The following is a 13,758-nucleotide window of genomic DNA, read 5'->3' on the forward strand; positions in this document are numbered from 1 at the left end:
ATATTAACTTCTACCCCACACCATGCACAAACATGAATTCTAGATGGAATGTAGATCTAAATGTGAAAGTTAAAATAACAAAAATCTCTTTAAAATAAAACATAGGATAATATCTTCCTGATCTTTGCTTGTAGATGAATATTTCTTAAATAGGATATAAAAAGCACTAACTATAGACAAAAATGTAGTAGTTAGACTACTAAAACCTAAATCTAAAACTGAAAACTTTTGTTCATCGAACACACTAATCAGAGAGTGAAAGGGCAAGCCACAGAGTTGTATTAGTTCCAGTTTCTGGTTGTTATAAACAGTGCTCCCATGAACATACTTGTATATGTCTTTTGGTAAACATGTGTAAGCATTTGTGCTAGATACTTGGAGAATTTGTGGGTCATAGAGTATGCATATGCTCAGCTTCAGTGGACTCTACCACTGGTCAGCAGTAGCAGTAGCTAGATCAGCCTTCATAGAAGAGAGCCCATTCATAATCCCTGTATTAGTTATCTATTGCCACATAACAAATTACCCCAAAAGTTATCAGCTAAAAACAAGAAATATTTATTATCTCATAGTTTCTGTGGGTCAGGAATTTGGGTACTGTTAAGCTGGGTCCCTCTGCCTCAAGTTATCTCAAGAGATTGCAGTCAAGATGTAGTGTGGGGCTGTGGTCTCATCTGAAGGCTCAACTCGGAGGGATTCTCTTCTAAACTCGATCATGTTGTTGTTGGTAGGCCTTAGTTCCTCATCACATGGGCCTCTTTACAGGACTGCCTCATGACATTGCAACTGGCTACCCCCAGCATGAGCAACCCAAGAAAAAAATGAGAAATAGCACCCATGATGGAAGCCCTTTTACTAACCTGATATCAGAAGTGATAATTGTCACTTCTGCCATATTCTTTTTATCAAAATTGAGTTAATATGGAGAGGAGATTACACAAGGGCAAGAATGCCGGGAGGCAGGAATCCTTGATGGCCATCATACAGGCTGCCTACCACAGCTTGCACCCCTGCAGCTATGACTACTCTCTTCATAGACCAGCACTGAGGTAGCTGGGAAGACAGGCTGTTGACATCCATAGGACAAGTCATTCTGTCTACTTGGTTATTAAGTGTCTCCACAGAGGTAGATATTCTTCAGTGAGTATTCAGGAGACACAGAAATCACACACTTTATGTATACTCCTGGCCTCTTCCCTAGATTTCTTTTTCTGTGATTGCAAGTTTTGTTTCTTTTAGGTCTTTGATTTCTAAGTCTCTCCCGGGGCCCAGGGGCATTTCTGGAGTTGTCCCTCAAAAAGTGAGCACTTCTCTACCACAGTGGGCATGGTCTATATGATTCTCCCCTCTTAGGGTTTAACAGAATCTTCATAGGCAGTATCCTTACCCAACAGATACATCAGCATCATTAGATCTGCTGGGTCATGGCAAGTGAGCTTGCACTGAAGCCTAGACTGGAAGCAGAGTCCACTCTTGATCTGTGTCCCATTCAAAGCTGGCAGCATTCTGAATTACTGAATGAATGAACTGGAATGGTATTTCCAAGTGCAGTTACTACCCTACTTATTCAGAAAGTGATTCTGGGGCCAGGATTGAGGAATGGGTAGGTCAGAAAGAGAAAGAGGAAAAGCCAATGCAAAGGTGGGTTATTGAGTTTGCCCTTGCTATACATGACTGGTGCTTGATTCCATGGGATCATCTGAGGGCCTTATGGAATGTGTCTTAGAGCCATCTGCTGCCTGCAGAACTAAAGGGGAGTCACTGATCCATAGGCTCCTGTTCCCCTGTTCTGTTTCCTGTGTCATGGGTGCACATGTCTTGGGCCTGAAGTAAGGCACTATCATGTTGTACTCATGCAAAGCCTGAAAGTGACTAGGTGCCACTGCAGGGGCTCCAGCAAGAGGCAGGACTGAAAGAATTTGAAAAGATGTACAAGTGGAAGGGAAGGAAGGGGATCTTTCTAGGTCTCTCAGGCATCTAGAGGTAATTATCAGAGATATTTCACAAAAATATACTTTTATCAATGATATTAATACTTCCTTATTTAAGTAATCTCTCTAGGGGTGTGTTCTCCAGTTGGCTACTTGGTTTTATTGAATAGAAATAAAATATCACAGTAACTGTACATTGAGTCCTGGAGCACTGCAGAAGGCTCCTTGCATACAGGTTGCTTCATAGTTTCAGGAGGATAAAAACATGACCAGTCTATTGTTTTTGTCAAAATTAGAAATCTATCTCAGTTCCACCCTTGATTTTTATTATATGTACTGTGCATCTACTAGGCACTGGGCATTAAGCTTGATGCTGGGGATACCAAGATGAATGTAATGTGGTCTCTAATCTTGAGGAACTTGGAGTCTAGTGGGAAAGAATGGTGTGAGGGGATGGCAAGAACTGTGAGTTCACAGCCCAGTAAGTTTATGGGGAAAACACCTCTCATTTGTAAGGGAGTCTTCAGTGTTCTTTTTTTTTTTTTTTTTTTTTTGAGACAGAGTCTTTCTCTGTCGCCCAGGCTGGGGTGCAGTGGCCGGATCTCAGCTCACTGCAAGCTCCGCCTCCCGGGTTTAGACCATTCTCCTGCCTCAGCCTCCCGAGTAGCTGGGACTACAGGCGCCCGCCACCTCGCCCGGCTAGTTTTTTGTATTTTTTAGTAGAGACGGGGTTTCACCGTGTTAGCCAGGATGGTCTCGATCTCCTGACCTCGTGATCCGCCCGTCTCGGCCTCCCAAAATGCTGGGATTACAGGCTTGAGCCACCGCGCCCGGCCTTTTTCAGTATTCTTTAATAAAATACAGTTGACCTTGTACAACATAGGTTTGAACTGTGCAGGTCCACTTATACACAGATTTTTTTCAATAGCAGTAACACTGAGTATGCCTGCCTCTCCTGCTTTCTTTTCCTCCCACTCCAACTTCTTTCACCTCTATCAACCCCTCTTCTTCCTCCTCCTCAGCTTACTCAATATGAAGACACAAGGATGAAGACCTGTATGATGATGCATTTCCACTTAATGAATAGTAAATATATGTCTCTCTCTGTCTTTTTTTTTTTTTTTTTTTTTTTTTGAGACAGAGTCTTGGTCTGTCACCCAGGATGGAGTGCAGTGGCGCGATCTTAGCTCACTGCAACTTCCACCTTCCAGGTTCAAGTGATTCTCCTGCCTCAGCCTCCTGAATAGCTGGGATTACAGGTGCCTGACACCACACCTGGCTAATTTTTGTATTTTTAGTAGAGATGGGGTTTTATCATGTTGGCCAGGCTGATCTCAAACTCCTGACCCTAAGTGATCTGCCCACTCCAGCCTCCTAAAGTGCTGGGGTTACAGGTCTGAGCCACCGTGCACGGCCCCTCATGATTTTCTTAGTAACATTTTTTCTTCTAGCTTGCTTTATTGTAAGAATACAATACATCCTATATATGACATATAAATATGTGTTAATTGACTGTTTATGTTATTGGTAAGGCTTCCAATCAACAGTAGGCTATTAGTAGCTAGGATTTTGGTGAGTCCAAAGTTATACGTGATTTTCGACTGCACAGGGGGTTGACAACTCTAACCACTGTGTTGTTCAAGGGTCAACTACAGTGCCTCAACCTTCCAAGATTGGCAGAGCAAGAATTATCACTCCAAGAGGAGATGCTAGACTTTTCTTTTTCACTCAGTGCTGTTAATCTCTCAGATCTCTTCAACCCTAATCTCAAAGGTGGATGGACTTATCCCTTGTAAAGATCTTTATAAACTTATTCCTGTAGTTCCCCTGAGGCCAGGCTGGAATATTTAAACAGTATTCAATTAGGTTTAAGGATAACAGAACAAAAGGGTGCGAGACAGTGAGAAATGCAGCTCAGTTAGTTTCCATTTCAAATGCTGGAGGGTATCTCCCTGCCTAGATTCTGTAGGCCTCCCTACAGTTAGTACTCTCCTGAACTGACCTGAAATGACCTTCCGTCAGCCTACCTCCTCAGAATCCAGACCCAAAGGAGCAAAGCCCAGAGGAAGATAGTGTGTGTGGGGAAGTGGGGATTCAGGTTGTCTTAGTAGTCATCTTGCTGCGATGGGAAGTCTCTGTGACATTTTATTAAATGGAAAACAAAAGGATTTTTCAAACAGCACTTATTTACATTCAAGAAATATTTATTAACTGCTGTGCATAAGGCTTTGCTACATATACAGTGGTGAATAAGTCAAACATGAGTCCTTTTCATACAAAATTATGAATCAGACATGAATTCAGCATGATATCATTAATGACAATTTGTACATTTTTATATTCATATGTATGTGAATTCTACTGTGCTGTTAGTTTCTTATTTGGGACCTCTTTCCAAAATGACTTATTCATTTAACAAACTTTATGTTGACAAAAAGAGTTAAACTCTGTAAAATATTTCAAGAGATTTATTCTGACCCAAATATGAGTGACCAATGGGCCGTGACATAGCCCTAGGAGATCCTGAGAACATGTGCCCAAGGTGGCCAGGTACTGGTCCGAGGTACCTCAGTGGCCAAATGTGCTTGGTTTTACACATTCTAGGGAGACGTAAGACATCAATCAATACATGTAAGATGTACATTGGTTCAGTCTAGAAAGGTGGGATGACTGGAAACGGGGGGTCATCCAGGACATAGGCAGATTCAAAGATTTTCTGACTGGCAATTGGTTGAAAGAGTTATTATCTAGAAATCAGGAATCAATAGAAAGGGGTGTCTGGGTTATGATAATGGCTTGTGGACACCAAGGTTTTATCATTCAGATGAGGCCTCCATGTAACAGGCTTAAGAGAGAATAGATTGCAAATATTTCCTTTTTTTTTTTTTTTTTTTTGAGACAGAGTTTCACTCTTGTTGCCCAGGCTGGAGTGCAATGGTGTGATCTCAGTTCACCACAACCTCCGCCTCCTGGGTTCAACTGATTCTCCTGCCTCAGCCTCCCGAGTAGCTGGGTTTACAGGCATGCACCACCATGCCTGGCTAATTTTGTACTTTTAGTAGAGACAGGGTTTCACCATGTTGGTCAGTCTGGTCTGGAACTCCCAACCTCAGGTGATCCACCTGCCTTGGCCTCCCAAAGTGCTGGGATTACAGGCGTGATCCACTGCACCCAGCCTGATTGCAAATATTTCTTATCAGACTTACAGAGTCTAATCTATTGGTCTTAAGGTCACTTGTTAATGGTCAACTGTGCTTGTCTGATTCCCCCTGAGGCATGTCTGATTCCCCCTTCCCTTTATGGGCTGCACTAGTTTTTCAGGTTAACTTTGGAATGCCCTTGGCTGAGAGGAGGGGTCCATTCAGATAGCCCAGGGTGGGGTGGGGGTTTATAATTTTATTTTGGTTTACATTAATGTGGGGCTTAATAAGTACCAGCACTATCCTAAGCACTGTACAATTATTAGCTCATTTAAGTTTTTCATCATCTACATTTTACAGATGAAGAAACTGGGGCCTAGAGAGGTTAAGTAACTTGTCCAACATTACACAGTTAGTAAGATGCAGAGCTAGGATTTGACACCAGCCGGTCTAGTCCCAGGGTTCACATTCTTAACCACTACCATAAACTCCTGAAATCTGAAACAAGTCTTTCTGATTTTTATCCTTAAAGGCGAGGCCAAACTCCCTAATCTTAACCCATAGACTCAAGAATACAATATAGAATGGTCGTCCCCTGGTATCTGTGGGGTATTGGTTACAGAACCACTATGGATGTCAAAATTCATGCTTGAGTTAATACTGAAGGTCCCCAGCTGGCCCTAAGAAACCCACAGAAAAGTGGGCCTTGCCTATACGTGGGTTTCTGCATCCTGGGAATACTGTATTTTCCATCCATGTCTGGTTGTGGATGCAAAATCTGCCAATATGGAGGGCTGACTGCATTTATTGAAAAAACTCCTTCTAAGTGGGCCTGTTGCCAGAAGGTGGTCTCCATCCAGACCCCAGGAGCAGGTTCTTGTATCTCATACAAGAAAGAATTTGGGGCAAGTCCACAAAGTGAAAGGAAGTTTATTAAGAAAGTAAAGAAATAAAAGAATGGCTACTGCATAGAGCAGTGGCATGGGCTGCTTGACTGAGTATACTTACAGTTGTTTCTTATATGCCAAATAAGGGGTGGATTATTCACAGGCTTTCCAGGAAAGGGGTAGGGAATTCCTGGGACTGAGGGTTCCTTTCCTTTTTAGACCATATAGGGTAACTTCCAGGTGTTGCCATGGTATTTGTAAACAGTCAGGGTGCTGGTGGGAGTTTATTTTAGTATGCTAATACTTTATAATTAGCATATAATGAACAGTGAGGACAACCAGAAGACACTTTTGTCACCATCTTGGTTTTGGTGGGTTTTGGCCAGCTTCTTTACAGCATCCTGTTTTATCAGCAGGGTCTTTGTGACCTGTGTCTTGTGAAACAAGTCCTGCCAACTTCCCATCTTATCCTGTGACTAAGAATGCCTAACCTCCTGGGAACAGAGCCCAGCAGATCTCAGCCTCATATTACCCAGCCCCTATTCAAGATGGAGTTGCTTTGGTTCAAACACCTCTGACATGCCTGCACAATTCAAAAATGTTGTTCAAGGGTCAACTGTACACACAGACATAGATAAACTCACAAAGTGTCCTCCAGAGCCTGGGAATGGGCCCGGATACACACAATAGCAGTAGTAACAGAGGTCTTTTGGCTGCTGACATTCACTGATTATTGATTAATAATAAAGGCATAGATACAAATGCATAGATACAAATGCATAGATGCAAAAGGCATAGATACAAATTAAATTAAATTACAATTAAAACAAAGAGAAAGGGGGCAAAAGGAGGGAGGCAGAGTTGGGGATTGGGGGGAAATAGCAGGTATTTGTATTGGGAAACCTAGTTTGAGAGAAACTCTTGCAAATTAGCACCACACTGAGCTCTGAGCTTCTTGAAACCAAAGCAAAAAAGGAAAATATGACGAGTTACATGGTTTTTGCTACCTAATCAAAGGAAAGACCATAACAGTAGCAAAAGCCCTAGCTTCACCATCTTTTGGTTTGTGGCTTGTAGCTGCTGCTTTTGTGTGTTTATATGTGCGTGTCATTTTGCTTTGGTAAGTTTGCTATTGTGTTTTATCTACCCGTCCCTCCAGTATTTCACAGTGCTGCTGTGTCACTTGGAATTGCACTTCAGTATACCAGCCAGCAGAATAAAAATATTTATTGAATTTTGTGCCCATGGTGTACAAAACACAGGTGGAGGAGGTTGGGGAAGGAAGATTTATGGAAGACAAGATTCTTGCCTCTAAAGATGTTTATAATCCAGGATTTATAACTAGGAAGCTGAACAAAACCCTTGTGAAGGACCCAAACAATAATTTTAAACAGAAATATACTAAAAATAATGATGACTACTGGGTGACTCCAAAGCATCCAGGGAAGACTGAACAAGTGGAGTGAGTCATGGTAGACTTTGCCCAGTTTTGATCCTGGATTTAAAGTAAGGGCCTTGGGCTGGCAGGATAGAAAGGGATTCCAGGACCAGTCATGAAAGTGAAAATGAGTAAGTCAGGCATAGGGAAGGAAAAGGACAGTCATATAGGTGTCCTTGAAGGATGGTACCAAGAAATTTTAAAAAGGGGCTGGGCTCGGTGGCTCGCGACTGTAATCCCAGCACTTTGGGAGGGTGAGGTGGGCCTCACTTGAGGTCAGGAGTTCTAGCCAGTCTGGCCAACATGGTGAAACCCTGTCTCTACTGAAAATGCAAAAGAAAAAAAAAATTATCTAGGCATAGTGGAACCCACCTGTAATTCCAGCTACTCTGGGGGCTGAGGCAGGAGAATCGCTTGAACCCGGGAGGCGGAGGTTGCAGTGAGCCGAGATCAAGCCACTGCACGACAGAGTGAGAATCTGTCTCAAAAAAAAAGGCCGGGCGCGGTGGCTCAAGCCTGTAATCCCAGCACTTTGGGAGGCCGAGATGGGCGGATCACGAGGTCAGGAGATCGAGAGACGATCCCGGCTAACACGGTGAAACCCCGTCTCTACTAAAAAATACAAAAAAAACTAGCCGGGCGAGGTGGCGGGCGCCTGTAGTCCCAGCTACTCGGGAGGCTGAGGCAGGAGAATGGCGTAAACCCGGGAGGCGGAGCTTGCAGTGAGCTGAGATCCGGCCACTGCACTCCAGCCTGGGTGACAGAGCAAGACTCCGTCTCAAAAAAAAAAAAAAAAAAAAAAAAAAAAGAAAAGAAAAGAAGAAGAAAAAGAAAAGAAAAGCAATTGTAAAAAGGGCGATTTTGTCCTGTATTCCTCAGGAGACTCTCAGGAAGGGACTGCTAGAGCTCACTGGAGATGTGCCTCATTTTATGCAACAAATATATTTTTGAACATTTAAAATAGTCAAATGTCGTTCAGCATCTACCATGCGTCAGACAATGACCTAGGTGTTTTAACCCTTACACCTAATCTGTAAAATGGGCATTATTATTTCCATTTTGTAGACTGATCAGCTGCGAGGCTAAACAGCATAGGTATCAGTGTTGTCTAGCTATTTATTAAAGGGTGGAACCCCGAATGTAAGCCGGTTGGTCTGATCAGGAAGCCCAAGCTTTTGTGTGCCACACACATTCTTGTAAGTTAAATATTTAGGATACACTAGAGGTGATTATTTGAGGAAGTTTTATTAGTTATTTCCTTTGAAAGCCACATTATCTACAAACCTTCTTGCAGGGATTTGAGGAAAAGGGCAAGGATTTTCTTGACTGCATGCATGATGGAAGTTTATTTCATTACACATGCATCACTTCGCCCCATTTGACACCAGATAATGGCATCGAAAATACCCTTAATACATTTTTTAGGTCACTCCGTCCGTTAAGCAGATAATCCCGCAAAGCAACGTCCCAGAGAGACGTTAGTTTCCCCAAAGGCCCAGGCTGTGGAGACCGGGATAGCGTAACTTACGCCTGAACTAAAAAGGAGGGCAGTACGAGCGACAGGAGGGAACGTTCCACCAGGGGTAAGAGGGCGCGGGCAGCGGACGGCGGGTGCGGGGTACCACCCTCCAGGAAAAAACCCGCCCCGCGGGGCGTGGCGGGGACGCCGGGCCGCGCAGCCTGCGCATGCGCCGGGTCGCCGGCCATGCCCATATAGCCACCGCCTCTGCGCGTCGCCCTCCACGGTTACCCCGGTTCTTCGCCCCTCCTTCCCGCGGCGCTCTAGGGACCATGGCCGAACCTCGCGTGAGACAGATCAAGATCAAGACCGGCGTGGTGAAGCGGTAAGGAGCCGTTAGCGGCGCCCTGCACCTCCTCTTCGTCGCCTCGTGGCGGCCTGCGAGGCTGAGCGGAGCGCAGGCCCGAGGCGGGCTCCGAACTCCAGGCCGCGCCCGAGCCCGCCGGCCTCGCACGCCGCTTCCCGTCCTCTCCACTCACTAGCCGCTCGGATTTGCGACGAGAGTCGGCGACGGGCCGGTCTCTCGGCGCCCGCTGTGGGGAGGGGGTGGGCCGCGGCCTGGGGAGGCGGGAGGGCGAGCCGGGCCCTGATGCCTTGCCTCCTGTGTGCGTGCGCCGGCGTCTCCTTGCTGAACTTGACCAGGGGAGGCGGATACCAGATGTGCTCTCAAGTGGACTTGAAAGCAGGCTCTGAAGTTTAGGGGGACGCCAAGGATCCTTGCTTCGTCAAAAAAGAGACCGTAGTGGAGCCGTGTGGCCTAACATGGCTGGCGTGACTGGCAGGCTTTGAGAACTGGGCCTGAACTTCTAGCACACTCAGCAAACTTAATGTGGCCTCACTTTCTCCAGTCAGACTCCCCGAAGAGGCTGTGAGATGCTCTTGAAATAACCTGTGAACCAGGAGTATCTGAGACAGGTATTAATTTAGAAAGTTTATTTTGCCAAGGACGTGCCCATGACACAGCCTCAGGAGGTCCTGATGACATGTGCCCAAGGCGGTTGGGGCACAGCTTGGTTTAATACATTTTAGGGAGACCTCAGATATTAGTCAAAGTGTAAGGTGTACCTTGGTTCCCTCCAGAAAGTCGGGACAACTGGAAGGGTGGGCGGCATCCAGGTCATAGATAAGAAACAGATGGTCGCATTCTTTTGAATCTTTGATCTGCTTTTCACTTAATACACGGTTTACATGTGAGGGGGTGGAAGAATAGTCACTTATGCCTTAGTCTGCTAAATGAATCTGCGATTTTACATATACAGTAGGGCAGAGGAAGCAGATACCCAGTTGTCTCAGGTGGGTAGGGGCTGACTTTGAGTTCTGTCCTTTGCCCCATATCTGTGAAGATAAGCTATCAATTTCCAATGCCAGGGTGAAATACAACAGAACTGTTTTAGAATGAAGATCATGAGGCCCACAGGAATTTCCTTGTGGGCAAATCGTCAGGGAGGTATTTAGCTTTCTTTTTTTTTAAATCTTTGTGACTCTTATTCAGAAATAAAATGAGAGACAGGTTTGCTTGATGCAATTCCTAGCTTGACTTTTCTTTTTGGCTTAGTGATTTTTGGGGTCCTGAGATTTATTTTTCCTTTCACAAACTTATGGGTAGTGCAGTCCTGTAATTTGCTCAAATTCCTGTAAACCAAAAAAGTTTACCTGAGACAGGTCTCAATCAATTTAGAAGTTTGTTTTGCCGGGGTTAAGGATATGCCTGTGACAGCCTCAGGAGGTCCTGATGACATGTGCCCAAGGTGGTCAGGCTACAGCTTGGTTTTATACATTTTAGGGAGACGGAAGACATCAATCAATACATGTACCATGTACTTTGGTTTGATCTGGAAAGGCAGGACAACCCAAAGGGGGCTGGGGGCAGTTCCAAGTTATAGGAGGTTTTCCAATTGGCAATTGGTTGAAAGAGATTGTCTTAAGACCTGGAATCAATACAAGGGAATGTGTCTGGGTTAAAATAAAGGGGTTGTGGAGATTAAGGTTCTTATTAGGCAGATGAAGCCTCCAGGTAGCAGGCTTCAAAGAGACTAGATTTCTGATGTTTCTTATCAGACTTAAAAAGGTCCCAGACTCCTAGTTAATTTTCTCCTGGATCAGGAAAAAGACCTGGACAAGGAAGAGGATTCTCTACAGAATGCAGATTTTCCCCGTAAGAGACATCTTTGCAGGGCCAACTCAAAATACGTAAAAGATATCTATTTTAGAGTAAAATGCTTTTCTTTCTTTCAGATCCTGCTAGCTCTCCTGTGATGCCATATTAGAGTAAGGCTGGAATTTGGTGTCTTATTGCTACAAAAAGCCTTAAGATCTGTTTTAATGTTAATGCTGCTCAATTGTTCCTGAGTTCCAAAGGGAGGAAGGTATAATGAGACAAGTCTGACCCCCTCTTCCCATCATGGCCTGAATTAGTTTTTCTGGATAACTTTAGAACGCCCTTGGTTGAGAGGAGGGGTCCATTCAGACGGTTGGGGAGCTTAGAATTTTATTTTTAGTTTACACTCCTGAGTGCTGGTAGACACTTCAATGTTCATTAGAACTTTATTGTTCAGACCCAAGAGGAGCAAACTTTTTGATGAAGTATTCCAAGAGAAAAGATAAACAGACTTCTGAAGAAGCAAGTTATTCTGTTGTGGTAATGTCTACTAAAGAAACCAACTGGCTTCTTCCTGTCTGCCCACCTTTCCTTTTTTATTGGTATTTCCACCAGAGGAAGGACAAGGCAAAAGAGAGAACGAATTCATTTTTTAAGATAATGCTTCTGAGTTTTAGCACAGCATCCCACTGTACTTCCCTGGAAGCTTTATTGCCAAGGCAGTAAGGAGACCGTGTGAGTAGGAGTTAAATGCACAGCCATTTCTGAAATGAGACTGCTTGGGTTCAGATCTTAATTCTTCCCTTTATTGTATGTTGTGGAATATATTACATTGTGCTGTGCCTCTTCTACCTTATTTGTAAAATAGCGCAAGGACCCAACTCATGCAGTTGTTTGCAAGAACTGCCTGCTGTACTGTTTAATACAGTATGTGGCAAATAGCAAGTGGCTAGTAAATGTTAATAATACTGTTTGGATTCCTATTTTACATATGAGAAACTGAGGTTTCATGAAGTTAAAGAAAAAAAAATTTTGTCTAAAGTCACACTACTAGTTAGTGGTAATACAAGGAAAAGGACCAAGGTTTCAAATCTACAACTTTCTTCTTTAAGCTACAGTGCTCCCGTAAAGAGTATTTTTAAAATTTGTAGTAGGAAGGGAATTGAGATGTATATTTGGAAATATAAATAATCCACCCTATCCCTCAGCTCAGAGTTCTTTTGTTCACTTTTACCAGACTTACTTGGGTTATGTCATTTTAGTCAGTATATTTGGCGGAACTATCAGGGTGTGTTGCAGAGTGCTGTAGAATGAAAGTCATGAAAAATGACTTCTAATGGTAGTTTCCCATTCATTTACTTACATGACCTTGACATTTCTCATTCCAGTGATCTCTACTAGTTTTATAAAATTACTTAGTTCAAGTAGTTATATGCTTACAATACATATTCTAGAGAAAATACTCATTGAGATTATTATAAACTAAGTTTTTGACTTTCAGAAGTTCTCAATGCTTATGTAAACTGCTTAGAAATAAATTTATCATTTTATGAAACATGGTCATAGTTTACTATTATCTCAAATTGCTTATAAATTAATGAAAATGTCTCCCATACATTTTAAAATGACTTCTGTGTTGACATTTGGGGTTATAGCTTCCCACTTATGTATTAAAATGCAATTAAAGAAAAACCCCTAAAACTTCTGTTTTAGCTGCTTTTTACTCCCATTTTGCCTTGGTATATCACCGTCTAACCCCATAAATATTGTCCCCTACAGTCTTTTTTAATTTTTCTCCTGAAAATTATTTTACTATGACTCTTTCCATCTTCTGCCTTAGTATCCTATTTTTATTTTATTTTATTATTATTTTTATTTGAGTTCTGGGATACATGTGCTGAACATGCAGTTTTGTTGCATAGGTATACATGTGCCATGGTGATTTGATGCACCTATTGACCCGTCATCTAGGTTTTAAACCCTGCATCCTATTTTAAAAAATCTATATTTTATGTCAGCAGAGAAAAAAATAGATGAAGCAGCAATGGCAACATATTGATAATTGTTGCAGTGAATGATCATGGGGCTTCAATATTCTTCTGTACGTAAGTTTAACATTTTTCATGATAAAAAGGATCTAAAAGATAATGCTTTTTTCCTCCTCTCTCCAAAATTAGTTTCAAAGATATCTTAATTCATGATTCAGACATGTTCTTGGTTTTGTAAAAGGGATTCAGTTCATTTTTTTTTTTTTTAAATCAATGGTTTAGAAACCTATTCTCAACACTTTTTAAAATCTGTTCTTGACACTCTGTTTCTGGTTAGATGTTCATTTTCCATAGCACCATTTATCTTCGGAAGTCACAACCTTTATTTGGAAGAAGAGGTTTAAAGTCATTATTCATGCCCCAGATCCTTCAATTTTCTCTCTAGAAATTGAGAGCAACTAGAAATTATATTCTAGGTATTTGTCCTAGAGTTCAGTTTGGGTAGGCTATACTAGAAAGGGTGGATTAATTTAGTTTCTAATTAGATCTGCTGGAACACTTCAGGTGACTCAGAAGTTCCTGATAGTTGGTCTGAGGAAGAAATGTGGACAGGCAGGTTGAATGTTACGGGAATACAGAAACAGGCAATAAATAGATGATGGTATTTGGCATCAAGGAGATCCAGCCATGCGTGGAAGATGGTCATTTCAGCTGGTCATTTCAGCATGTTGGCAAAATGGCGAAGGTGACCTAATGG

At 42.8% G+C, this 13,758-nt stretch overlaps 1 protein-coding gene across 2 annotated transcripts in view; it reads left to right on the forward strand.

Moving 5' to 3' along the window:
* Positions 1 to 9,072: 9,072 nt before the first annotated feature.
* LOC105475105 (tubulin folding cofactor A) overlaps positions 9,073 to 13,758 on the forward strand; it is an 83,962-nt gene continuing 79,276 nt past the window's right edge. Inside the window, exon 1 of one of the 2 annotated variants that reach the window (XM_071098789.1) lies at positions 9,073 to 9,240. In XM_071098789.1, coding sequence (XP_070954890.1) covers positions 9,083 to 9,240 — 158 coding nt within the window. In that variant the 5' untranslated portion in view covers positions 9,073 to 9,082. The remainder of the gene's footprint in view (positions 9,241 to 13,758) is intronic. The other variant, XM_011730101.3, reaches the window with a different exon arrangement.

Source organism: Macaca nemestrina, chromosome 6 (assembly GCF_043159975.1).
Source record: "Macaca nemestrina isolate mMacNem1 chromosome 6, mMacNem.hap1, whole genome shotgun sequence".
NCBI classification, from domain to species: Eukaryota; Metazoa; Chordata; class Mammalia; order Primates; family Cercopithecidae; genus Macaca; species Macaca nemestrina.